At 36.4% G+C, this 26,703-nt stretch overlaps 2 protein-coding genes and 1 long non-coding RNA gene across 5 annotated transcripts in view; 1 reads left to right on the top strand and 2 right to left on the bottom strand.

The window, feature by feature from the left end:
• GNB5 (G protein subunit beta 5) overlaps positions 1-2,068 on the bottom strand; it is a 22,067-nt gene extending 19,999 nt beyond the window's left edge. Inside the window, exon 1 of the mRNA XM_084531962.1 lies at positions 1,352-2,068. Coding sequence (XP_084388088.1) covers positions 1,352-1,463 — 112 coding nt within the window. The 5' untranslated portion in view covers positions 1,464-2,068. The remainder of the gene's footprint in view (positions 1-1,351) is intronic.
• LOC311442585 lies at positions 1,294-26,703 on the top strand. The gene is made up of 9 exons (XR_014696760.1): positions 1,294-1,431; positions 2,108-3,621; positions 8,912-9,022; positions 18,681-18,727; positions 20,942-21,071; positions 21,606-21,762; positions 25,742-25,865; positions 25,992-26,107; positions 26,503-26,703. It is a non-coding gene; the product is annotated as an uncharacterized lncRNA (long non-coding RNA).
• Positions 9,499-26,703, bottom strand: part of MYO5C (myosin VC) — a 35,015-nt gene continuing 17,810 nt past the window's right edge. For 2 of the 3 annotated variants that reach the window (XM_084531957.1, XM_084531958.1), the window contains exons 21-41: positions 26,479-26,625; positions 25,683-25,847; positions 25,407-25,500; positions 24,740-24,803; positions 23,372-23,552; positions 22,739-22,832; positions 21,843-21,906; positions 21,650-21,730; positions 21,101-21,281; positions 19,886-19,979; positions 19,100-19,151; positions 18,715-18,880; positions 18,372-18,459; positions 17,556-17,654; positions 16,709-16,863; positions 15,409-15,498; positions 13,955-14,105; positions 13,253-13,535; positions 12,152-12,326; positions 11,568-11,648; positions 9,499-11,308 (exon numbers count right to left, since the gene is read on the bottom strand). In XM_084531957.1, coding sequence (XP_084388083.1) covers positions 11,156-11,308; positions 11,568-11,648; positions 12,152-12,326; positions 13,253-13,535; positions 13,955-14,105; positions 15,409-15,498; positions 16,709-16,863; positions 17,556-17,654; positions 18,372-18,459; positions 18,715-18,880; positions 19,100-19,151; positions 19,886-19,979; positions 21,101-21,281; positions 21,650-21,730; positions 21,843-21,906; positions 22,739-22,832; positions 23,372-23,552; positions 24,740-24,803; positions 25,407-25,500; positions 25,683-25,847; positions 26,479-26,625 — 2,658 coding nt within the window. In that variant the 3' untranslated portion in view covers positions 9,499-11,155. Of the gene's footprint in view, positions 11,309-11,567; positions 11,649-12,151; positions 12,327-13,252; positions 13,536-13,954; positions 14,106-15,408; positions 15,499-16,708; positions 16,864-17,555; positions 17,655-18,371; positions 18,460-18,714; positions 18,881-19,099; positions 19,152-19,885; positions 19,980-21,100; positions 21,282-21,649; positions 21,731-21,842; positions 21,907-22,738; positions 22,833-23,371; positions 23,553-24,739; positions 24,804-25,406; positions 25,501-25,682; positions 25,848-26,478; positions 26,626-26,703 lie in introns of those variants that run through there. The other variant, XM_084531959.1, reaches the window with a different exon arrangement.

Below are 26,703 nucleotides of genomic sequence, written 5' to 3'. Positions count from 1 at the left end.
TCAGAGAAAAAAATATGAAAGATGCAATTTTAGATTAGAAAAAACAGAAGAGATACTTTATTCTGAAACTTATAACCCTCGCAGAAATAGCTCTTGGGGATAATTTAAGCACAAAAAAACCTCTGATACGGAGTTGATGATATAAAGTATCATGAGGGAGCAGTGTCCTGTAGGAGCATAAACCTTTTATCTTGGAAATCCTGCCATGGCTAAGCAAAAACTGCCTTCCTGCAGGAGTTTAAAGATTTTACATATAACAAAAGAGATAAATATCCTATGACTAGTGATGTACCCATTTACATATCACTCCAGTCATAAATAAAATTGCTTTCCTGAGCAAAAACAGATTTATGCACATGTTTAAAAGATATGCTTATGGGGTCTGCCCCACCACTTCTGATACAGAAATTACACTGCATGAATTTGATGATTCACTGCAATGTTCCTGTAATGAGGCCATCTCCATCTGTCTAATGATTCCTGCTAGCGGGACAGACGTAATTTATGATTACCTAATTTAGATCAGAAAATGCTCTATTTACTCCGGAGGAAAAAAATAAAACTTTTAACTCTCCCACACCTGAAATTTCACAATGCCTGCCAGTCCCTCAGCCTGACACTGCCACCAGCACCTCCAGCACTGGCACAGACTCACGCTCCTCTCCGACACCCAGAGCATCACCTGGTGATCCTTGGGGGTCCCCTGCCAACTCAGGTATTGGATGTATGTGTGTGTGTGTATGTGACAGGAATTTTAATTAAATGAGCGATATGACTTCAGTCATACGCAATATACTAATATAATACAGTAATTTAGACGTTTTTCCCCCAAAAAGAACCGCACTATATGTTATTTACATAAAAACGTAACAAAACAAACAGCATCTCTGCACATCCGGACGGGCAGTTCAGGAACCACCACACCAAGGTGAGCGTCTGTCCCCTGCCGGGGGGCAGCGGCAGGGCTGCAGGGGGCAGGGCTGCAGGGGGCGCCCCTCAGGTGGCTCCCCGGGGGCCGGGGCTCCTTTTCGAGCCCCCTTCAGCCGGGGACACCCCGGCCTCGCTGCCTCGGGCACAGCTCCCGCCCGGCCGCCTTTAGGCTGGCTTTGCGCCTGCGAGGCGCGCTGCGGCACGCTGCGAGCCGGCCCCGGCCCGGCCGGGACGTGGATGCCGCGGCCCCCTGCTTCCCCTCGCTCCCTCCCTCCCTCCCTTCCCTCCCCTGGGCCCGGCGCGGAGGCCGGGCCGGTTGCGGGGCGCCGGAGGCCCGGCGGAGGCCGGCCCGGCCAGGCCCGGGGGCAGCGTCCCCGCCGCCGCCTCCTTCCCCCGCGGCCGCCCCCCGGTCCCCGCTCACGCTCCACGTCGTGCAGCTTGGCCCGCTCCTCCTCCAGCTTGCCCTTCAGGCTCTCCGCCTCGGTTTTCAGCGACGCCAAGGTCTCGTTCTCGTGCAGCCCCTCGGTTGCCATCTTTGCGAGGGAAGCGGGGAGGGAGACGGGGGAGAGAGAGAGGGAGGGAGGGAGGAGTTCTGTCGCCCGCCGGGCTCTCGGGGATGCTGCCGAGGCTCCCGCTGCCTCAGCAACCCGGCTCCCGGCCCCTCCCCGGCCCTGCTGCGGCACCGGCCGAGCCCCGCCGGCCGCCGGGCAGGGGGCTGAGCCCGGCCTGGCCTCCTGCCCCCGCCGGCCTCCGGCAGGGGAGAGCCGAGCTGCCGGGCATCGCCTGGCGCAGCCCCGGGGCTGCCTCGGCCCAGAAGCACACGGCGAAAGGCTGGGGCTGCTGCCTGCACGACCTGTGCGGGCCTGAAGTTCGCAGCCCCTGCGGAAGGAGGAGGAGAAAAAACAAAAGAAAACAAAAACCAAAACCCTAACCGGTCACCTCAGCAGCATTTTCAAATGCCAGACTGGGAAGACTGATCCTGTCAAGGCTTTGCAAAGCCCAGCTCGGCTCCATCGTTCCCTTACAGCCCTAGGAGCAGGGGGGACTAGGAGACTTGGTCACAAGGTGCCGGCAGGATGGATGGAGCCATGTGAACCCCTCTCCTTATTATGCTTCAAATTCCTCATTTTTACCCTTGTCCCACCTTAAACGAACCCCCTCTTTATTCTGCACACAGATATGCAGACTTGGGCCTTCCCAGCCACTGAAAAGGACCAATTTCCGAAACACCAAAGGCAGCAAAAAGCAGCTCCCTGTCTCAGCAGCTTCTGCTTGCGGGCAGAGAGCGAACGTGTGCGATGTGCAGAGCAGCTCACGTTTCCAGAGAAAGAACAGCAGCAAACAACCTTGCAACTTTTTGTTCCCTGGGAGTTCCTTGAAAACGTCCTCTTCTTTCTTCACAAATTGTCCTTGATCTACACTGAATAACTTTGCTCATATTGACTCTCATTGTCTCCCTTTAGCCAGAAAATAGACAATCAAATGGCTGTTGTTCAACCTGGAGATGTTCCAAGATTAGAAAGGCAGATAAGAAAATAAGTGTTTGCAGCTGTTGTTTAGACTCTGGGCACATCCTGGACACAGTACAGCCTTAGAGAAAGTAAGTCCTTTCCCACACAGGCTTAGCAGCAGTGTCACTGTCTGACTGGGACGCATGGGCAGACCTGTTGAGCTCTTCACTGTAAATCTGCTGGCTGAAGTCAGGCCTTTGTCTGGCTTTATGCTCAAGGAGCTGGGCCACTTATCTGAAGAGTCAAATACAGTGAACTCATTTCCAGTCTTCCCCCTGTCCACAGAAGCTGGTGCGGCAACCCTACCAGTCTGATGACCATGTAGGCAACTCTGGACTTACTTTAATCCAGTTACATTCAGTGTCACAAAAGAAAAAGGAGGCAGTATAATCTGTGGAGTTCACATACTACTGGATATGCTTTCATTAGAAATAAAAACACAACTTACCAGCAATCGCCTAAAAACCCTATGACAGTAAATGCCTTGTTAACACAATATTAGAATTTACCATGTTTAACCTGAAATGGCAGTTCAATCTGCAGCAGTGGACAAAATATAGGTCCTCTTAGTTTGTGCTCTGATTTCAGATGAGTTTCAAAACACATCAGCACAGGCCAAAAGGCTGTGAAAACATCCTGTACTGTGGACTATGTGGAAAAGAGTAGTAAGTAACTGAACTCTGTAATGTTACGACCCATTAATTGTGCAGTAGTGACTGGTACATGAAAGTGTTTGTTGCTGTCACTTTGTACTGATCACCAGCATTCCCTAGAAAGCCGATCACTTACAAACTGGCTGCTATGTCCTCAGAGGCAGTGAGCTTCCACATTGACCAGAACAAGGACAGCTTTGTTTGAAGACAGATTTTGACTCTGACTTTTCCCTATGGGTCAAAGGCGTGATGACCCTTGGCTTCAAATATTTTGAGGCTATTTTGAGGTAACCATTCTGAAAGTAGTCTGCTTTCTATAGTGTTACTCTGTGGAGCTGCTAGAGAAGAATTCAATCACCAAGAATTGTGGCAAGAACAGTCATTACCACAATTGCAAACCTACCTTCCACGTGTGGCAAATGCACTGCATTGTGGTGATAGGAATACATGCGAGAAAGCTGGTACTATTCCATGGTGTGGAAAATGGAAGGTCTGACTGTGTCACACATTGTTGACTATCTCAAAGGGTAGGTATTTAAAAAAAAAATATATATATATATATATGAGTTAGTAAGAATGATATATATATATATATATATATCATTCTTACTAACTCATCAACTGATCTTTCTTTAAGTTGTAAACTAATGTACTAATACTTTTTTGGAGAAGACTAAAAAGCAAGCACATTGAATTTCTATTGATTAGCACCAATTCCAAAATGGACAAAACCCCACAGGAAAAAGATGTTTTAGCCCAAAAGGCAACTAAGGGAAGCAGGACGATCTCAACATTGGGAATCAGCAATTCCTAACTGCTATCCCTCAACAGATACTGTTTGGAGGAAAATCAAAAAGACTGGTGATGAAAATGCATTCGTGCAGCTGAGTGCAATCTGCATCTGAAATTAAAAGATGTGCAAATCAGGATGCTGCAAAAGGCTCAGCTGATTGCACACCACATTATGCACAACCATACACAAACACCTGCACAAGAGTGGCTAGGACATATTGTGCATTTTGATTTAAACCAAAGCATCTCCACAGATCCGAAAAATCAGTTACAAAAAGTAAAGGATACTTTCCTATCTATATGCATTCCATTACTACTGCAAAGAGCTCTCTGTGTTCCAGTTAGCTGTTTTTAAATCTCTTCTACAAAATAAATATGAAGAAGCAAGCTGAAGTCAGATCAACCAGAAAGCCCAAGATCTTACTGCAGTGCTGATACAAAGCCTAACAGGATGTTAGGTACTGAGGCAATTCTTTTTGAAGTCTCAGTCTGCTTCCACTTAGCAGCTGTTTCTTTTGGTAGGAGTCTAACTTCTGTAGTGCAAAGAATAAGGAGAAAGTTGCAGGAACTATAAGTAACAAACAGCCAGTTTCCTGAAACTTCAGTGTGCATTTAGTAAGTCATGCAAAAATTTACTAGATAAATTGCTATTTATAGGCTGCTGGCCAAGAAGGACCTGAACAAAGCAGCGGTTTCAAAGTCAGAGGAAGCAAGTAAATAGGGAAGGGACCGTCTTTTGTCTTATATTCATCACATCTAAATTTCCTCCTAAACAATGTGACGTGATTATGCTGTGTCAGTCAGTGAACTGTACACGTTGCACCATCTATAATCACCAAATCAGTTCTCTTATCTGTCTGTCTTATAATGTTTTCTAAACACCGTTAGTTAAACCTTTTAGTATTCCTGCAGAAATAATTTAATCTGACATTTAAATACAACAACCAACTGAACACCATTCAAGTTACGGTAGTGATCAGTTCTGGGGAAGAAGCAGTGAAGGAAATCTTCTCCAAAAGATATTACACAATGGTTCAGGAAGATGAAATAGAGTAACTCCAAGCTGGAGTATAATCAGGACAACGACATTCCTCACTTTGCAAAAGCAGTTTTGGAGACGAGCCCTTCAGTGACCACATAGGTACCCTAGCTTTGTATCTTATCTAAAAAAATCCTGTGACTGTGCCAGGACAGTGCTTCCTGCTAGGAGAGTGGGTTGTCACCTCACCAGTAATTCCTGAAGATTTCAATGCCTCCAACATTGTTCCTTCTTCATGCAGGTATTATGACAGGACCTGCTGGTCTGGCTAGCACGTTGGCTCATCTCCCCCATTACCACCTTCTGGTACACACACGGTGACAGAAGAGCCTGCACGATTCTTTTCTCACTTTATCCTCATTGTAACTACTTCCAGCTCTGACAGATCCCCCAGCGAAGTACTGCACATAGCATATGAGAACACCTGGTCTCAGTATGAAGTGTAGGCCATGAGGACAGCATTCCAGCTCTGTCTCAGTGAAGCTGAAACAGATCAGATGAACTTCAACTCCCCTCACCTCTGCTGAGTCAGTCCATTGCAATAGTTCTGTCTCTTTTGGAAGTTCTGTTAAAGGTAATGGGCAACACTCACAATTACAGGCTGAGCAGACTTGCACACATATACCTCAGAGCAGAGTTTAGACAGGCATGTAACATTTGCTTAGCTAAGGAATGCAGTGCCCTAGGGTAAAAATCTCATGGCCACTTTCCAATCAAGAATCAAAAAACATATCCTTGAACCCAGGGGCCATGTCTGTTCCAGGCTCAAGGAATAACATCAGGTGTCTGCAGAGGTGTTTATTTGGATTAGAAGTAGCTGGCCTTCAGGCCTAGCAATGCTTATTTGCTATCCAGAAAAAATCCAACTGAACAGACCATTAATATACCAACTCCTATTTTTGCAGGCTTTTCACATTCCAGCTGATAAAATCAGTAACATACCATTTCCACACATAGTGAGCAGTAGCTGAGCTGTTCTGATTTGATGTAAACAGCCCTGAGGGGCTTCTCTTTGGAGCACTTGTCACATGGACCGAATACAACCGCTAAAAAGGTCTGGTCACACATCTTTGCAGTATGAGTGAGCTGAAAGAGAGAAGAAAAAGAGTGTGTTCCAGTCCAGTGCAAAGTTTCCTGCTACTGCTCTGGTAGCTAATGCAGCTTAGGCTGTATATAGACATCTACAGACTAGATAATCTCTCTCTGTGACTAATCTCTCAGGCTTCGTGGACTGTCACTACATGCAAGGCAGTTGTACGATCTGCAGATTATATTTTTATGAAGAAAAATACAAAGTAAAATATGTATTTTGTTATAATGTGCACTGATTGCACATAGATAATGACAACGTGGATTTTTAATTTTCATTTAATTAATGCCAGTAAACAGTAACTAGAAATACATAGCAGCTGATCAGTGCAGATTTCTCACAAACCAATATTTATTTTTTCACTCTATTATTAAATATTCAATATTACATATTATTTTTAAAGCTGAAGGATGGCCTAGGATTCAGTCAGCAGTTTCAAAAATATTATGATCAATGTGCTGCTTGAGCAGAAAGTGATGCTTCAGCACACTGAAAGCTGGGTTATTATAAGCCCCCTTTTTCTTCTCAAACCAGGTTTCTTTAGGATCAAAGCAGTATCAGCAATAGAGAATGAGACACTCTGAGATTCAGAATAACAAACAACAATACCATCATAATGCCATTTTTCTCCTTACCTTTTTCATAGGCAAAATGTAGTATTTCCCATTCTCTCAATGCAAGCTTTTAACAGTCTCTAGATGTTTAACAGTTTTTCACATAAACATAAATAATGAGTTTATGAGTTAGAAGAAGCTATTGCAAAGGAGATTTTAAATGGAGCAAAATAAATTGAACGAACTATGCAGATTTCAGGATTTGGCTGGATATTATGTAAAAAAATCCAAGTTTATTCTATGCACCTCCATTTTGCTGCTTATTCTTAGATTTTTCCATGGACAACTTGAAAAATGAGATGATAAACCTGGAAATCTTGTCCTTCCAAGTTAATAGGAGTTTCTTCTGTTGTCTAAAGTAGTTGCATAACTTCACCCCAACATATGTGAGAGGAAATCTGCCCTAACATGAACTACAGCAAATTTGCATGGAGCTTTCAGCCAGCTATACACAGTCAACAGGGTTTATAACCCATTTACTGAAAAGCAACAAATACGCCCTAACATTTTTAATGCATTCTTTTGCAAACAATGAGCCCGAGACACCAAGCCACTACCTTTTCAATGAGCTTCCCTGTACTAGTCTATCTAATAGCTTTAAAGTGTCTATAGCAGCAGGGCTCAACTATGCTAGATTCTTAAATCGATATTTAACAACTGAATAAATTCTTATTCAGAGATTCTTAGAATTCAAGATTCCCACTGAGGGCAACTCAGGTGGCAGATTTATGTACTTGATATGGAGTCTCAAGACATTAGCCCAACAAGATTTTGGGAGGAAAACTTTCACTTCATAAGAAGTATAAAATGAAAATATCACAGAAAAAAATGTCATCTTAGTTAAAATATCATTATTAGACCTAGAGACTTTAGACAATGATCTATTAAGCTTTGAATAAATACCTTGGGCAGAATTAATTTTAGATAAAGCAAGAGAATTCACTGGAGTAACACACAGGGTGAATTATGCCTGATATCAGTACTTTACTTTAGATGAGATTACGACATACAAATCTCACTGCAAGAGAAGCCAGCAAAACTTCCAAATACTTAAAAGTGGTATTATACATGAGATACTTTATATCTTTTAAAAATATGATACAAAACCATCATTGTTACAAAGAGCTTAATCTCAAAAGGTCTAAAAAGATTTCTTCCCATGCTGTAGCCTGAATTTTTAAACATACTAGGTTTTTAAAAAGATACAGTGGAAGTATAAAAATGGCAGCATGCTGAAACATTAACAAATATGCCACTTGTAGAGAAATTCTGCACAATTAATCTTGTTGGTAAATATACAAAATTGCCTACCTTTTCAAACAACAATAACCCAGCGTTTCTCAAGGCGAGTAAATAAGCCGTATGCAACTGCTAACGTAGAACGGCAACCTCTCTATTATTAAGGCTACTTAAAGGGTATTTAAAGCTCAGCCTCTCTAAGTTGCATCACCTCAGGTCAGTTATGTACTGATGATTATAGTTTAGAGGCTTTATTTTAACTGCCCTCTTAGAATACAGAGCAAAGAATATACAGTGTTAGGCAAAATAGACCTTGCCTGTTCATTTCATATTGCAGCAATTTTTGGATGTTTCCAAATATTAAACATACTACTGAAAAGGTGGCTGACTACTGCTTTTTCCACCTATTAAATTGACATTCTGACAAACGACAGTGACAATGTTAAATCTACTTCATAAAGAAAATTCTAAGTCTAATACAAGTAGTGGCCATGCTTGTTCTTCCTTGGATATACTTTCATTGTTCACCCATTTTAAGACAGTAACTTTGACATCAGCAACATTAAAAGTTTCTGCTTTATTGGATTCTTTAGCTCCAGGGATATTTATGAAATCATGTCTGAAAAACTTGAAAAGTGCTGAAGTCACATCTGCTGTGACTCCACTGAAGTCACTGAATCATGCCATTAGATGTTTGCATTCAATAGTCAAGACAATGTAATGCAATGTGAGAAGGAAAAAAAGAAGGAAATTAGATTTCAGTCCAACACAGGTTTGGGTAGAAGAAAACTATCTTTTTTTATTTATTTATTTATTTATTTTTAACCCAAATACTATGGAAACACAGGAGGGAGAGGGATCACCTATGCTGTTGAGTCCAGCTGCCAGAAGCTGCAGGAGTCACATGCCTAAACCCTCTCCATAAGCAATTTTGGTGCTTTCCCACTGCAGTAAGAATCATCCTGTACTTTTCCATTCGAATGCAATAGCTTTCTCCTTTACTATAATTCTAGGAAAGTTAACCTCAGTAATGTCTCTTTCAGGTATCTGCCCTTCATCACTAAAACTGCTCCTTACATTTTGAAGAATTATAAAAACAGAGAAAGATTTGTATCTACATATTGTTTAAAGGCATTAACGTCAACAGAAGTACAGTAAGTTTCTGACAGAATACAGTAAATACTGATTATTTTAAACTTTCTTTTAAAATATATTTTGTTCTTTGCATGCACAGCGCTAACAGCATATTTCACACAAACCTCTCAAAATAATTTAGTACCAAATTATCATAAATATTTTCCTTTATCAAGAAATTTTTAACATACAGACGTACATACCTTCTGATACTTCCGTGGGATGTAGATTTAAGAACGGATTGTGATTTTACTCATACCGTACCAGGTAACATATGTGCAGCTCCAGTAACTGTAAAAAAGGCTATACACAATTTATAGCAACTAGACTTGCTTGCTTTAAAATATTTACAGAAATTCACATGGAGCCAGCAACAGCATAACCATTCGGATAGGAATATACACAATGTGTATATATAAATAAAATATATTCATATGTATATTCAAACAATTATTATCTGAAAATATAATTATTCCATCACTCGAAACACTACAGATTGATTTAAAAGCTACCTTTTATTTAACATATAAGAATACTAATGTACCTATACATCTGTGACATTTTGTACAGCTTTTATTGCTATTGAACAAAATACAAAAAAATTCCTTCATATATTTTTCATATATCTCTGTGGATACTACTATGAATATGTCACTGTTCACAGTAAATACCAAGGATGGGAAATAGCAAAAAACAGTCCTTCTTTATATTTACAGATTTTAAACACGATGTAATAATAATAATAGTAAAATTGATCCTTCCTGTAATGTTTAAATTAACTATAACAATTAGAAATTAGAAGTATTTCAAAGCTTTAGCATTCAATTTTCATAATTATATCTAATAACCTAGCTAGAAAGCTAGCGTAATTTACTGATGAATTTCTAATGACTGTCATGATTCTAGTAAGGTGAATGCTGGTTCTCCAGTTGTTCTAACAGAGTCTAGTATTAAATAAAGCTGTTATTCTTTGCATTTTGCCTGCAGGAAGAAGGCTGAACAACGCAAAAAGAGGACTACTTCTAAGGATCCTGCAATTTAAATGAAATATATTTAATTTCAATGCCAGAAATTAAGCTTGGTTTATCAGTAAGACCAGATCACAATAGCTGCATTCACTCCTACTCAATGTCAGAATTGAGGGAGGGAAACAAGCAAGAAAGAATGGGAAAAAAATGTGTACATGTGTGCATACTCAGCATATGTTCTGAAAGACACTGCATTAGAGATGGACCCAAAACAGGAGATGAACTCTTTTTTTTTTTTTTTTTTTTAATAATCTTTTAATTTAAACATGGATCAGAACAGGAATTTTTATGTCTGACTTTTCTACGCTAATGACTGATATGAAAATGCAGACATGTCATTGCAGAGAACAAAACTAAAATCTGCCTTCAAAAAAAAAAAAAAAAAAGCACCCAAATTCCCCCCGGCTAAAGAGCTGTCTGGTGTGCCTGAACAGTAATGTAAGCATTCAGCCTGAGTGAACCAAGCCAGCATGCCTACAAAAGACAACATATGTTTATTACAACAGCAATTCTCTTAGACTGGTTCAATGTAGTTATTTGTATCAATAAAATAAAATAAAAATTGAACAATTGTGGGAGGACCTTCTGTTCCATCTTTCTACAGTTTTCTTGTGAACTAATATGAGAGACTTATTTCATGGAATGAATAAAGGCCTAAAAAGCATAAAAGGCTGAAAGCTACTGTAAAACAGATCCAGAATATCAAGACAATGAATAGAATTACCTTGGAAAAAAATCTCTTGTTACAGAAAGCAAAGGCAAGGAAAACTGTAAAGTAATAACATTAATCCCATGGTAGTTTTCCCCTATGACTCATGCTTTAGAGTTACTGATAAAGACCCAATGCAATCTTGTCTCCTGTGGTGTAAGAAACTGCTGTCAGCTTTATGTCCAGCTGATAACATCATCATTATAGGACTATAATGAAGAATGAAGTACAGTAAGAAAACAGAAAGAAATCACAAGCTTAAATTGTTCTTACTTTTTAAGTCTTGACTTTAGAACAAGGTTTTAACAGCTTAATTCACTGCAAGCTACCGTGCCATCCACCAGCTGGAGAAATGAACCATGAAAGTCTGCCTGTCTTTATTTAGTCTCTGAGAAAATACCAGTGCATTAGTTTTATTACACCCTTGTGAGAAAGCCAAGTTTGAAACTGCTGGGGACTTGTATCATTTCCAAGGCATGTGGAGAGGGAGTGAAAGGAAACGTCACTTGAAATAGATATTTGGTATCGAGCATCAACTGTGGAACGTCCTCACGATTGTTTAGCATAGCCTGCAATCATACCAGAAAGGGTAAGAAAATACTGTATTACAAATAAAACCCAAAACATTAACACTGTTTACTTATCATTGCACATTTCCGTTTCAGGTAAGATATAGGAGACTTCTTTTGATCAACTCCAAGTGTGTAGAAGATGAGCAACTTAGTCATAATTTGACATAAGGGTCAAGTATAAATACGTAGCATCAAAACCAGTGTGTATGAAGTACTTTTTAACTTGAATTTGAAAGGGAGTAGTTGTAGCTCTTACCTGTACTTTACGAACAAATGATGGAGCCACTCTTTTCTCAAAATCATCTATTGGAGTGTATGAGTTGAGGATCTTAACTATCTGCTCAAATTACAAAAGACTATTTTAGTATGTCACAAGAAGTGAGCAGAGGAAAAGAAGAATTAAATACCATCTTTATTGGTATTTAATTGAAGTTTCAGTAGGAATTTTACAATAATTTTGACTGATAACCTGATAATTTATTACATAGATGATGACTGCTATGAATCATTTCCAAGAATGTCAGCAGGATCAAGAAGATGTAGAGAAAGCTGAACTGATTAAAGGAAACAACAAAAAAAGCCTCTGACAAAATAAAACAAAAATCCATTGTGGAATAAAAAATGAGATGGAACAAGGCAGACAGATATTCCTCCAAGAAGCAGTTAAAATGCTAATGATCAGGAATGTGGGGTTAAAAAATCCAATATAACAAGTGGTGACACAGAATGATGAGGAATACTACTTTTATCAAATGAAAGGCCAATGGCTCTTTGCAACAAATTATTTTAGATAGGCAAGATTCTGCAGTCAGTATCAGAATAAAACAAATGGTTCATTACCTGCACAGTAGAAAGAGATGTGCAGTGTTCACATATTTCTTTGGCATCATCATCTGTGATCTTTTTGACCTGAAGGAGCCATGCTGCTTGAGCTAGAGGTTCTAAAGTTTCTTTGGCATTACTGCTTTGAAGATTCTTGTCTTTAAGCCATTCTTCCAGATAGCTGATATTACATCTGGGTTAAACCATGAACAGACAACAGAAACATCAGGTTCCCTCTAACAATCAAGCTATATTAAAGACTTCTAAAATCTTTGTTTCTCTAATGCAATATTCATATTCATATTCATACAGTTTAAGTTAAAAAACAAAGAACAAAACATACCTGTAGATCATAAAAATCAGACAATTGACAGCCTGCTGATCTTTAATTTTAATCCCCTGTATATATATATATATATATATATATATAAAAATTATTTTTTATTATTTTTAAAGGTTGGAAAAGAGAAAGCAAATTATTAGTTTAGCCGTTCGTTACAGAAAAATACCAATACATACTGGCATCGGCAAATATGTTATAGCACTATATGTCTTTAAAATAGTGATTTACAACTGAGTTTATACAGATTAGAACAATCTTTGCACATTACAAATCAGAGTTATAACTGAAGACCTAAAGCTTTCTTTATTAACTTCTAAGAATCCTTAATGTCTCTGTCTCAGTGCTTTTCTCACTGCAGAGCCTGAAAAAATCAAGATTGCTTTTGTCTATTTGCCAGACAGGGGACACTACCTGTTTTGAATTAAAAATACTATTCATCATCATGAGCCCACAAGCATAGGAAGAAAACTGAACACAGGACCAACTTTGAGCTCTAGACTGTCATTTTCTGTCTTTTCCTACATGGAAATCAACATGTCCATGGACAGCATGATTTGTATTGTTTTAGGTTGAGAAAGCTTAGCTTAAAAAGCAAAGATCTATTTTTTAAAAAGAGTTTAAAAAACAAAAAACAAAACAAAACCAAAAACCAGTTGACTACTTCCAGCAGAATGGTCACAGAATAACTAATGACTTAATAATAAAGAACTAGGTCACATTAAAATGTTAAAAATTCATTCTCAATCAACTGCTTGCTGAAAGTTTACTGGCTTTACCTTATCTGCATTCCTTTTCTACAAGAGCACATGTCCTTGCGGAGGAAGAGACTATTGAGGGTAACAGCTCCAATCAGAAAGAAAAGCTGCTTCACTGCTTGCTTTAGAAGCTCAGAGTCCAAGCCATTCTGGCACATAGTACTATAAAAATAGCTGAGTTGTTGCAGGATAGAGGTCATTGTGTAGGTATCTGTGTCATCTATACTAGAAGAACGTTTACGGAACCCTGTAGGTTTCAAGCCAGAAATTCCTTGGAGACTTTCATATTCCAGCATGCCTGGTACTGAAATACAATAAAAAACAACTGGTAAGACTAACACTCGTAAGGCTCCTTTCCGTTACGTTAACTTAGTTCTTCAACTAAATATAACTTTAAGATATTTTAAAATTTGAATGATAGAAGAAAAATAAAATACTGACAAAGGATTCTGGAGCACAAAAATTTTCAAAACCCTATTCTTTCTGCAGAAGGCTGGTCTGTTTCAAAGCATTATACCATACAGGGAAACTGTTCAGAGGAAAAAGTCTCTCCAAGCCCTGTGGGGATGTAACAGTGGAATTTATATGTGCAGAAACACACATGCAGGTACACACATATAAATGAAAGAAAGAAGTCTGTCCCATCCCTTCCCTCCACGTGTAATCTTTATTCATGTACTTAACAAACTAGATTTAACTGTGTTTGGAGTTTTGCTGTCTTACCGATCATGGGTTGAATGTTGTTCTCCATTACAATAATGAATTGGTGATATATACGAATGGCCAAATCACTAAGAATTTGTCTATATTCTGACAGATCAAAATGCTTCAAACAGTTCTTATTCTGACGTGGGGTGTTAGACTTCATAAATTCCTACAATTAAGTTGTAGATATAATTATCAGAAATCACATGACATTATAAACTGGTATTATATTCCAACGTATATATTAGAGTAATCCATTCTGTCTCTGGCCAAAATGGTCTCAGAATGAGTGAAATCGACTGCTAACTGCAATGGATGCATCTAGCTCTGGGCTCCTTGCACTTATTATTCCATTTAATGCTCATGCTTACTCTGTTCAAAAGCATACTAACGCCAAAGGAAAGGCATGCCTAGATTTCGTTGGACTTTGCAGCAATTCCTTGATCACATAAACAGAAATCAAACTATTTAATTAAAAACAAACAAACAAACAACAAAAAACAGTTGTTTAAATTCTGCTTGCAAAATGCTTAAAAATGATAATTAATAATGTATGCTTTATTGCTGCAAAGGGATCTAATTTTTGGACTTTTCATAAGAAAAATTCTGTTTCAAAAAATCTAGGCTGAATCCTAACTTGTGTGAATTCTTGAGTGTTCACTACAAACATAGATCAACACACAAAATTCTGGATTCAGACCACTCCCTACTGTTGAGATTACATGTTATAAGATTGTTATTTATTGAATTTAAATGTTTTAAATTCTTCATTGCTCTTTAGATTTTATCGATATAGCCACAAGAGGGAGTACTGTTGTACTCAGTTGTACACAGTTACTGTGATTCCAAGGCTTTATGGCACCTGTTGGCTTTAATCCTGATGTGCCTGTGCAATTTTGCTTCAGTCTATGTAAGTTAATAAAACCTAGCAGTAAAATATATTAAGAGTTTGCAATTTAAAACAATTTTGAACCACGGGATAAAATTTAACTTAAACAAGCAAGTTAAATACAGGGACAAAAGAAGAGTATTATATTGCTCCTTTCCAGAGAATTTCTTCAGTTAGCTCATAATGGTAGCAGCAAGTGTTTGAAGTGGTCACAATTATAAAGCAACTAAACCCTTTTATATATATGCAGCTGGACATCTGAAATCCAGCTCACATTAAATTCATGTATAGAGTTTCATTTACATAACGGTTTCCATGTTAGGAAATTAACTGACTTAAGCACTTTTATGTTTTTTGGGGATCACTGGATCAGGTAATTCTATACTGTCTTATTATTTGTGTAAGATATATCACCACTGCAAAGCAATACAAATATTGCAATATTATAAATATCAAAATATCCTGAAGGAACAGTGATGACCTGGTGAATAACTATCTATTGATTATCTCTGTTTATTTTGCTTACTGAACTAAAGTCTGACAGAAGTAAAGTAATGAAATGATTTGATGAAATCACTCTTACCTCTTCCCCACTGTATTGCTTCAAACAGTTAAGAAAATAGTACGTATTGGAAAGCCAAAAGGACAACATCTCAAAATCTTCTGAATTTTCCTGAAAATGACAGAGCAAACTTATAATGGCATTGTCTTACTAAGTTAGCTTAATTTCAAAGATGAAACTTAAGACTACTACAGAGTTGGCATAATAGCACACATCTAAGGCAGAAGGAACATAACAGCATCTGTAACATGCTAACTGTACAAATCATTTATTTTTTTTTAGGTTAACATATATACAGAAAAAAAGACCCCTCTTTTATTTGTTAAACATTGGTTAATTCTTATATGAGAGGCGCTAAATACATTAGTCTTAAGTAGTTTTACACATTTCTATGTGTAGTGAGATGGTGTACTGGAGGCCTTCTTGCAGAAGTGTGAACAATGCCTGTATATAGAAATGAAACTGAACTACATATAAACACAATCCTAACTACACATTTTATTTTTGTTAGCCTAATATGCACAAGCATTTTCTTATGGATAAACCGTTGTATAATTTTTTGTGTGTGCGTGTGAACCAACCACAGGCATTCTTTAAATAACAAAATCAGCTGCATAAGCCATGGTCCATTCCCACCTGTGTTACCAAGCATGCCTGGTGTTTTACTACATTCTAAATCCATAATAAAGCATTCACATAGCTGAATTTGTAATGTAGGTGAGATAACAGATGAATGATTCTTATATATATCTTGGTTTTGTAAACTGGCTGGCAAAGTAACCTTAATCATTCAGGTACTAATGCTGAAGTACCAAATAACATGCCAAGAAAACGTTATTCTAGTAGAACAGAAGTACAAAACCCTCTGATTTTAAAAATAAAAATAATAATAATAATAAAAACAAAACAAACAAACAAACAAAAAACGAAAAAACAAACCTGTCTACTGACAAATATACTAACCTTCATTTCTGTCCATCCAACTTTTACCTGTGCTGAAAGCACAGTTGCACTTAAAACCTAATTAGCTACTCATTTTTTGATGTAAAATACTTTACCTTTATCTGAAAAGGTTGTTGGCAAAACCATTTAATCTCTGTTAGTACATGTTACTGTGTTACAGTGTTCAGCACAGTGGAACCTTAGCTGGAGACTTTATATGCATACTACTACTAACAGGAAAAAAGTGTCACTAATAATAATTATTCATTATAGAAATACTAGCAAATGAAAGTGTCAGCATTTCTCAGGTATTGTGCATGCATCTCATAAACCTTACATAAAAATCAAAAAGTACAATACAGCCAAACATAATTCCTACCTTAACAACTTGTTTGATACCATCAATGGTTACATTTATGAAAGATTTCAGCATGTCAGCATCATTCAGATAATCTGCATACCTCACACACATGAATAGGATGTGAGCTGGAAGGCCAGGTATCATATTAACTACAACTCCACGTGGCTTTAAATCTGCGTAGAGGAGAGTGATCAGGATAATTATATAAAAATAAAAAGATTTAAAGTGTCATTCTGAAAAAGACAAGATCAAATGCATGGAAACATTGTTGAGTTTACTATTAACTGCAAACTAATGCAAAAATCTGGTTTGTCACTAAGACTGATATTGTGAGGTAACTCAGAAAAAGGGCAGAATTCCCCTACAAGAGAAATATGAAAGCAAAAGGAACGATACAGAAAAACAGATGAGATTAATACATCACACGTGGATATATGACCAATGACTTACAAAAGTTAGTAGATCACAGAACGGCTTGGGTTGGAATGGACCTTAAAGATCAGAATGATGACTAGGATGGCTAGGAATAAATTACTTCCTGTATGACTAGAAAGTAAACTCAAGTCCCTAGATCGCTCCTGAGATTTACAGCTTTATAAATGAACAGATACTAAGGAAGATGATAGTCAGAATAATTTAAAAGTCAGACACGATTGCAAAACAGATGAAGCTCTTTGTATTTGAAATGACTGGCAGTAGAAAAAGAGCAATGTAGCATCCCCAAGTGGTTATAGTAGTAAGAGAGAGGGATAAAGCCAACTTTGAACGTAAATGAGAACATCTTGTAGTTTTTGTTGTATTTTTCTACACTGACAATCACTGACTACTGATAAAATGTTACTTAAGTGAAGTGTTACTATAATACCAAGGATCAGATTCTGAACAATCCTTTCTTCATCCTCTTTTTTGTACTCCATCATTCCAATGTACTCTTTGGACAAAGTTGGCACGTGAACTTCATTGACTGTCAAACATAAAGCACTGTTAACTGCAGATAAATGACTCAGTCATCATTCATATGTTAGAACAAACTAATGGAGAAAAGCAGTTTCTCTTTAATAGAGTACAGGCTCTGTTCACATTAATGTTTTTAGCTTACAGTTCCAAGCATTGAGTTAAATAATATTTATATTATTCATGTGAATAGTTTCACTGGATTCAGTGGAATTACTTACATGAATAAGGCAATTAAATAGCAGTGGTACACATCTACATTAGTTACTTCTGGATCCATTTGAGGTGCATTCTACAGTGAAGAATTACTTGCTATGTAAGAATTTTGTACAAACTAACTTCATATCAGTAACTATCTGCCATCTGAAGACCTATGTCAGGAGAAACTCATCTGATGCAAAACTAACATTCTATTCTCAGAGACAGCTTATGTGAGGATATGTATTAACTTTTATTGACAGAACATGATGCCTCTGAATTAAACTTTATCATATACTCTAGGTCTCATATGTGCCTATTATTTAGATGGAAAAAAAAAATACAGGAAGGAGCTTTTATAAAATTTCTGTTGATGGTTCCCTGGCACTTTTTCCTGAGGTTTTAAATTTCTAACTCCACCCCAAAACCCTACTTTTTTTTTTTTTTTTCAGTTTTGTAAATCTACCTCCTCTACAACACACGCTGACCATCCAAAGCTACTACTACTAATAGTCACACAATATTTTACCTTTTTCAATAGTCTTGGTAAGAGTTTTGATCTGATCTTCCAATTTTTTAATTATTCTATCTTTCATGTCTAGTTTTTCTTCAAGATCCTGTAATAATCAAAGTCAGTGAGTTCAGAGAAATCACAATAAAGAAATGCTTTCTACTGCTACATGCTATTGCCACAATTAAAACCATTACAATGTATTTTTACTTATATTCAGTGGAAGAAAAATGAAACTTCTCTACCTTTTTTCTCCCCAATGAACTGAGAAAACATGCTGCCCATACCATACAATCATGATTTCTTTCTTTTTATCTTGCATTTTAGGTACAGTTTCTTAATGAGGATTTCATTTCCTCACCATGTTTTCCACAGTAAGTCGAGTTGTTTCTTGCTTTATCTTGCTTTTTACTTCATCATGGATTTCATCTTGCTTCAAACCGTTGCTCAGACCTTCAATTTCTTGGGTTATGACATTCAATCTCTCTTTGGCTTTTATGTTTATTTCATTCTGTGCCTCATTTGTTCTAGAAACAGACAGGAAGCTTTGTCTTTTACTGTTCTTCTGTTAAAGCATAGTCGTATCATATTTGCCCATTACCTATGAGCTGTATTCAAGGCTGCAAGATGAATCTTATTTTGGATGTGTACTTCAATTTTAAGTGATTGTTACGCCCAGCCTATAGCACTTACATAAATTAAAATATAAAATAAAAAAAAAAAAAAGGAAACATAAATCTATTTACCTCCTTAGTGTTCTGTCCCCTTCTGGCTCATGATGCAGCTGATTAGACATCTCTTTCAACACAAGAAAATAAGATCACATTTACTTACTGTTCTGTACTTGTATTTAGTAAAATCTTTTCTTACACTCATTTTTTTTTTTGTAACAAAATTTAATATCATCACATAATGCAGAGAAATATTTAAAAATTCTACACAGAAGATTATATGTGATAGGGGATTTTGACATAATTAACTTCTTACAGTTGACAGTAAAACAAATTGTAAATTTTTAAAAAATAAGTTGCCAAGGAAGACATTACACTTAGAGATACAGAACCCACAGCAACTTATGCTCTCCTAAATAGAGAAGTACTTTCAAACAAGCAAATTTAACACGAACATTTCCCCATCTCCTACTCTGAATTTTTCAACACCCTCTGAATTTCACCTCATGGAGTACAACTTAAGTTCCAAATCATCTTTCCTTCTTGACTGTTTCCAAAGAGCATACTTTGTTTCATATATTCTTAGCCCTGCTGAGTATACTTCCATACATCCAAACCACAGAACTAAATGACAAAAAAGTTCAAAAATGAAAGAAGTGCACATATTTGCATATATTTTTGTTTAGTAACAGAGCTATAAACTATACAGCACTTCTTTCATGGTGTTTTTTACATTTTACTGGCACTTAAGTAAGTAATCAGGCAATGAAGTAATGCTGCTTCAGCTTTTACACATTCAAGTCTAGGAAATTCATTATGTACCTCTCAACTATAAGACCGATGACCACAATGGTATTTTACCTTTCAACTTTATAGTCTGTTCTTGAAGACGGTTTTCAAGATCTAATTTTTGATTTTCAAGTTCAGAAACTTGCTGTTTGAGATCTGGAATCACCTTTTAGAGAAAAAGGACACTTGCATATCTCAGCATGTTCATTTTGAAACATCTGTAATGTTACCTGTGACATCAGAAGACCTTCAACTGCAAATAGGTAAAGACTGGGAAGACAACTGTGGGAGAGTACTTGCCTGAATTACATAACTTTTTTCTGGAGGCATCTGCTGCCAGACACTCTTTAAAAATTAGGGAGCTAACAAATATTTGGACTGACCCAATACTACTATTCTTATATTCTGTATTTTAAAGGAAATTAGACAATTAACTTTCCTAGCTTGGTTAACTTTGGAAAAAGATCAGTACGTTATCATTTTTAAGAAATAATGTTATTAGTTACTTTTTGTTGTGTTTTCAATTTATGAAGTTTGTTTTGAAAATATTTCTAGAGCTATACTTCACTTAGCAGAAAAAATGATACAGTATATATGGTCTTCTAGTAGGATAGCACTTGATGTTAGATAGGTTTTTACACAGTACTAATAACCAGTTAAAATTTTTTAAGTCCTGCCTGCAATGTATTAGCGACGTTATATGGTTAGCTGCCCCCTAGTGGAGAGTACCTCAAAACTGCATAATCTAGTGCCTCAGGCATCTGTTTTTTAATTGACAACCAAATCACAGAACTTTTCAAGCTGAGAGACAGCGACAGCTTTAAAGAGGCTTCAGATCAAAAGATGCTAGTTTCTGCCCTTTGACTACGGGGGGAGAAAAACTAAATTCTAAATCTGAACGCCTCAAGTATTTGTATTACAAATCTGAAGCTGGTTGTGGGTTGCCAAAGTCAGAGTTTGTAAAACAGTATTTTGCCAATCTGTGATTAAAATAACATAATCAGGTTTATGTAAAAAAAAAAAAGGGGGGGGGGTTTAGAAAAAAAGGTCTCTGTGAGGCTGCCCCAACAAGCTGTACACTTAGACAATAACTTTAGCTGCATTCTAACATGTTATCCTTGCATGCAGGGAAAAAGCCTGTATGGATGTGCAATCTTAGATGGCCACAACTGTTTGAACCTTGTGAATGAAGGACATGACTTCAAGATTTTGAGGGCTCTGTGACACAAACTCTTTTGGGTTGAACTACTAAGTAACAGTAAGATACTTTGGCTTTACTACACTTACCATGTTTTCTGAAGTTAGCCTGCTAACTTCAAGTCGAATACCATCATTTATGTCATTTTCCTCTCGAAATAATTTTTGTAGATGATTAATATCTTGGCTAAGATGTTCAACTTTGAAATTCAAACCTTCGATCTCCTTTTCATAGATTTCTTTCTGAGACTGGAAGTGACTTTCCAATACTCTATTAAAAAAAAAAAAAATTGCTGATGTAGTAATGACCTCAATGCAATGGGTTAAGTTTCATACAAAGTGAAAAAAGTGTTCTACATGCAGATATGTCATTGCATTACCTGGGCATTAAAAGAATTTCAAGGTATGTGTGATACCTCTAAGGAAACATTTCCCAGACTGAAAACATGCACACATTTCACTGACTTAGTGAATTAGTTAAAAGTGAGTTAAAGCTACTCAGTCAATCATATAACATAGTGTTGGTTAATTTATTAAACAGGTGTTCAGAATCACACTGCCAAATCAATTACTCACTTATCTGTTTATCTTCTAGATCACAGCTTGGAGTTATGAAAAACATTGAAGAACTGGACTAACCTCGTAGCTTTTTTCAAGCCCTCGTAAGCAAACCACAATTCTCCATCCTCATTTAAGTGTTCCAAATCCTCCGTAGACAGTCTAGAATACAAGGCAGTATTGTTACTGTGCAGGTAAACAAAATGCATTCCTTATATATATACATATACATATACTTTTATTTTTTTAAAAAGAGACCTCAGAACAAAATTACCTGCTTCTTACATCTTCAAAATCGTAACTTTCCAGAAGCTGTTTTGTAACTTCCGACATCTTTTCTGGAAAAAAAAAAAAAAAAAAAAGTTTATCATATGAATAATTTCCTTCTCATATTTCCAATTAAGTTATCATTATAAAAATCAAACCAATCTCTTCCCGAATCTGTAAGGTTCTTTCCTGGTACTAAGTAAATATTTACTACCAGAATATGATGAGGTATATGAGTGTACTAAAGTACACTATTAATATTGTTTTTTGTTTGCTTTTTTAAAACACATCAAACTTTCACTGTAAAGTTCCATCTTTCTGTTCTAGATCTAGACAACTGCTGCAGTTATACAGATTGTCTTCTTGTGCTAGCCTACCACATTAAATGCTGCAGATACAGGTTTGCCCTATAAGACACTTTCTTAGCATTGTACAAAGTGCACAACAGCAGTGCTCTTATTAGGTACCTTTTCTCAAAGAGACCCCAGTTCAGCAAGTTATTTAAGTGTATCAGACAGTTATGAGACCTGAGGCTAACGACAGGCTGAATGAAGGCCAAATAACGTATATTTCCATATTCTTGGGTCACTATGATATTCTTTTAAAATTCTAAGTAAAGTTTAAACTACTATTATTAATTTTTAAACAAAAAGAAGAAAAATTTGAAATCAGTTTCTTGGTACTCAATGATTACTTCATAAAACTCACATGGTTTTTGTTTTACCCCATGCAAGTAAAGCTGCGAATTGAATTAAATCACTCTGGAACGAGAAAGATTTTTTTTTTTAATTATTATTATTTTTTCAATCCTAGCAAACAAAGAAAAAAAAAAAAAACAATTTAAACTGGCTTGGTTCACATAATGCTTGGGAAGTTCCCTGAATTATCTAATGTGTAGCTTACCCCTCATTTCCCGCTTCTGTGACTGGGCCTGCTTTTCAACATCCAATTTTTGTGTCTGCAGCAGTTCAATTTCCTTTTGCAACTCAGGTATTTTCTTAATCAGACACAAATTACAGAATGAGACAGAAAGTGAATGACAAGGGCTATGTATCAGTTAATTCATAAAGATAATTATTAATATGAACAAGTTCATATGCTAGAAGGCTTAAAATGTGTTGTTTAAAGCGTCCGTTTCTTAGCAGAACAAAACATGATGTAGTGAAAAAGCATGTATTTGTCATGGAATTGAGTCATAGGAAAAAAATTAGAAATTACGTTTATGAAAAACAAACCTGAGAAACAAACCCCTTTTTGGGAAAAGGAAGAAAAAAGCTCCACACATTAAAATCCATATTCATGCACAATTAGTCATACTCTTGAAAACATGCATTTCTTTTTGTGAGCAATAACTTCTATTGAGTACTACACGAAAATGATACAACATAGTTATTTATAAAATACATCTTATTAATTACTATTTGTTCCAAAATGTTCTTGAGGACAAACAATGATAATAATCTATAAATAAAACATCCGTATTGTCTACTTGCTTTATCCTGAAAAGACTCCAAAATTCATTGCGTCATACTTTACCTGCGTTTGTTTTGTAAGTTGCCCTACTTCTATTTTCAGGCCATCCTGAATGATAATTTCTTGCTGAATTTGTTGCTGTAGCTGAGATTTTTCTTCTTTGAGAACCTTAATTTCTCCCTTGAGCAATTCAATCTCCTTTTCATAATCATGTTTCTGATTTTGGATTTTTTTCTCAAGTATCCTAAACAAGACAATGAAAAGATGTTTTTCTTTTCCTGAACTTAGAAGTGAAAGAGGGGACTGTGTTTTTCTTTTAATTTGAAGGGCATATTTCAGTCAAGAAAGCTTAAATGAACTGTAATTGCTTGAAAATGCTACCCTACATCCTTAGAATGAACCTACAAAATGAATGATAATGAGATAAGAATGTCCCTGTATTTCCCTACATCCTAGTCAGGTATTGGGACTGTATTCAAGACAGAACCGAACTTTTCCACTTAAAGGCTAATTCTCTAACTCTTTGCCTACTTAAACAACTCTCTGCTACATTTACATAGGCACACTGAAGAAGGACATAGCAGCAGAAAGCCCCATGTCCTTCTCAGTAACACAATGGAAGAATCTTGGCATTTTCTACTGGCACCTGCTGGAATGGACTGGCTTCCAACATAATACTGTTAATGGGGAAAGCAGAACCTCCCCCCAAAAAGTTCTCTTATTATACTCTGAAGTCTATTGTAACTAATATCAGACTGAACTGAAGCAGAACACAGCTTCCGAGCCTCAGAAACAGATTCAGTGCACTCTTCAAATTTCAGAGGACAGAGTTTCTTTGGTACCTATGGTTCTCTGTCATATATTGGTAAAGAGTTATTGTAAAACTCTTCCATAAAAACAGTAATATTTTTTTGATCTGAGAATGTCATACTACATTGCTAAAAATATGTTTAAACCTGCAAAGAGTATAGCAAAGGGGAAAAAAGTTTTTCCCCTATATTTTTAACCTAAAATATTTAAAATTCCTGCCTTTCCTTCACATTGAATCTTTCAGTTCTGCTGTTTAACAATTACTTCACAGGAAATATGACTGGTATGGCCATCAGCTGCCTTTCTAAATGTCTGAATACTGAGGATATCCAAAAACACCATCATTATCAAGGGCTCCTTTTAATTTTCGAAGATACATGAAAAGACAGGAAACTGCAAAAACAAGAAGTCTTAAGTCTGCAGTATAATTTTCTGCATGTGACTGACCCACAATCATGTGCTCTTCTTCAACTAAGTACATAAAGAACTTCAGTACTAGCATTACTGTTCAAGAATACTAACAGATTCGTAAGTGATGTGATTATATTTAAAGCAGGAAAAAGAAAGGCAGAGAAAGAAAAAAAATGGATGTTTCAAAAAAATTGAGTTCAGATTCCATACATTCTCTGACTTTCTTCTTTTTGTATATCATCGAAGAGTTGCTTCGTGAGGGCATCCATTTTCTCTGTCAAAAAATATTGCAGTATTTCAAAGACCTTCACGCAATTAAGTGTATTTATTAAAACAGTGTTATCAAAATGAGAAGATTTTTTTTTGTTTTAATAAGCAATCTTTAATATATTTTAAACTATTTTTATACAGAAATTATCTAAAATGTCAAGAATTATAACAGTAAACTTGATAAATAATGCTACAGAACAGTTCTGAAGCACCAAAATTTTATTCCTCTAAAGTTTACTTAATATCATGTGTTGCTTGAATCCTTCAAAGCTAAATTCTTAAAAACATTATATTAAAGGAATGAAGGCCAAAGAGACACTTTAAAGGAATGCACATGCTATCTCTAAGGTAGGAATTGCAGTAAGAGCAGAGCTTTTGCTACTCAAAGAACAAATTTCATTTAATTATTATACTAAAAGCATTTGCCCTACACATTCTAAAGTAGCTTCAAAGAAGAGAAGATTAGAGCCAACTTTCAATTTTCTGTAAATTCAGAATTTATATATATATATATATACATATATATATATATATACTTTTACATTTGCTGTAAAACTGACTTTACAACTTTCACCTGCTCCTTTAAAACTCCTGTTAATTATTGTACCTTTCATTTCCTCAGTTTTTTCTTGAAGCTTTATTTCTAAGGTCTCTTTCTGTTCTCGTAATTCTTTATTCTGATTTTCAAGTTTGAAGATTTTCTGTACACACAAAAAATAAGCAAAAGATACAATTAAGAAGTATATACAAACTTCATCCTTCCTCATCACCCCACAAAAATTGAACTTACTTAGCAACACTCAGAATCATGCATTTGATAAATCCAGCAATGAACAATTTTTCAACTAAAATATAAGCACCAAAAAAAGTAAGGAAATTGTACCTGTTCACTGTCCTCTTTATATTTTTTCCCTTTCTCCTCATATGTTCTCTTTTGAGCAGTTAACTTTTCAAGCTCTAATTCAAGTTTCTGAATTGTATCCAAGTCATTCATATGAGTTGAAGACAGATTGGTCAATCGTTCCAACAAGCCATGATTTTCTCTACTCTACGTTGAGCAAGACAGGTAAAATAAAACAAAAGAAATCACACTTGTAACTGTTTAATAGCATTGTCTCCTAGTATACTTCCCTAAAAAATTACTGGCAGAAATCAGCTCTATACTTCAATAATCAAACTTATTTTTGTGTAGAACTCTTCATGGCCAAAGAGAATTACTTTCAAGCAACTCTTTGGCAGTACAATCTATGCTTTGCCACTCCTCAGCTGTGGAAGACGCATCTGACCTATTTCTGCTCATGATTCCAGGTCAATTGTGATTATTTCAAAAACAGATTGTTTGCACCAACTAGGTTAAAGCTACTATCTTAAAGATAATTGGACTGGTATGACTCAAAAATAAGCCATGAAAGGAACATAATACAGGATACCCCAAAGTTATTAAATATAATGATCCAGAGCAGTTATTGGATCATAATATTTAATAATAACTACAAGATTATAATGAAAAATAATATATATTATTAGATAATAAGGGATTATATCCCTTACAATATTCCCACTGTATTTCCATGTCTTGTAAAGAAAACTATGGATATCATAATTCACAGAAGTCTCTAGTTAACAAATAGATATGACAAAAAGACAGTAGAAATCATAAACTGACTGGTGTTCCTCACCTGTTCTTCTATCTTTTTCTGCAGTCGCTGAACTCTGTATGAAAGCTGGATATTTGATACAAACCGCCGAATATTCTGAAATCTGCGCCTGGCAAGCCATGCACGGGCATATTTCTGAAGGATCACAGCCTTGTGTTCTTCAAGCATCTTTAAAAGAAAACATTTACATATGTCTGTAATTATCTGTGGCTCAATCAGCAACAAGTAAAGTGTTCTGTGAATCTA

Source organism: Aythya ferina (assembly GCF_964211825.1).
Source record: "Aythya ferina genome assembly, chromosome: 11".
Classification (NCBI taxonomy): Eukaryota; Metazoa; Chordata; class Aves; order Anseriformes; family Anatidae; genus Aythya; species Aythya ferina.
This window is presented reverse-complemented; position numbering and strand designations above follow the sequence as displayed.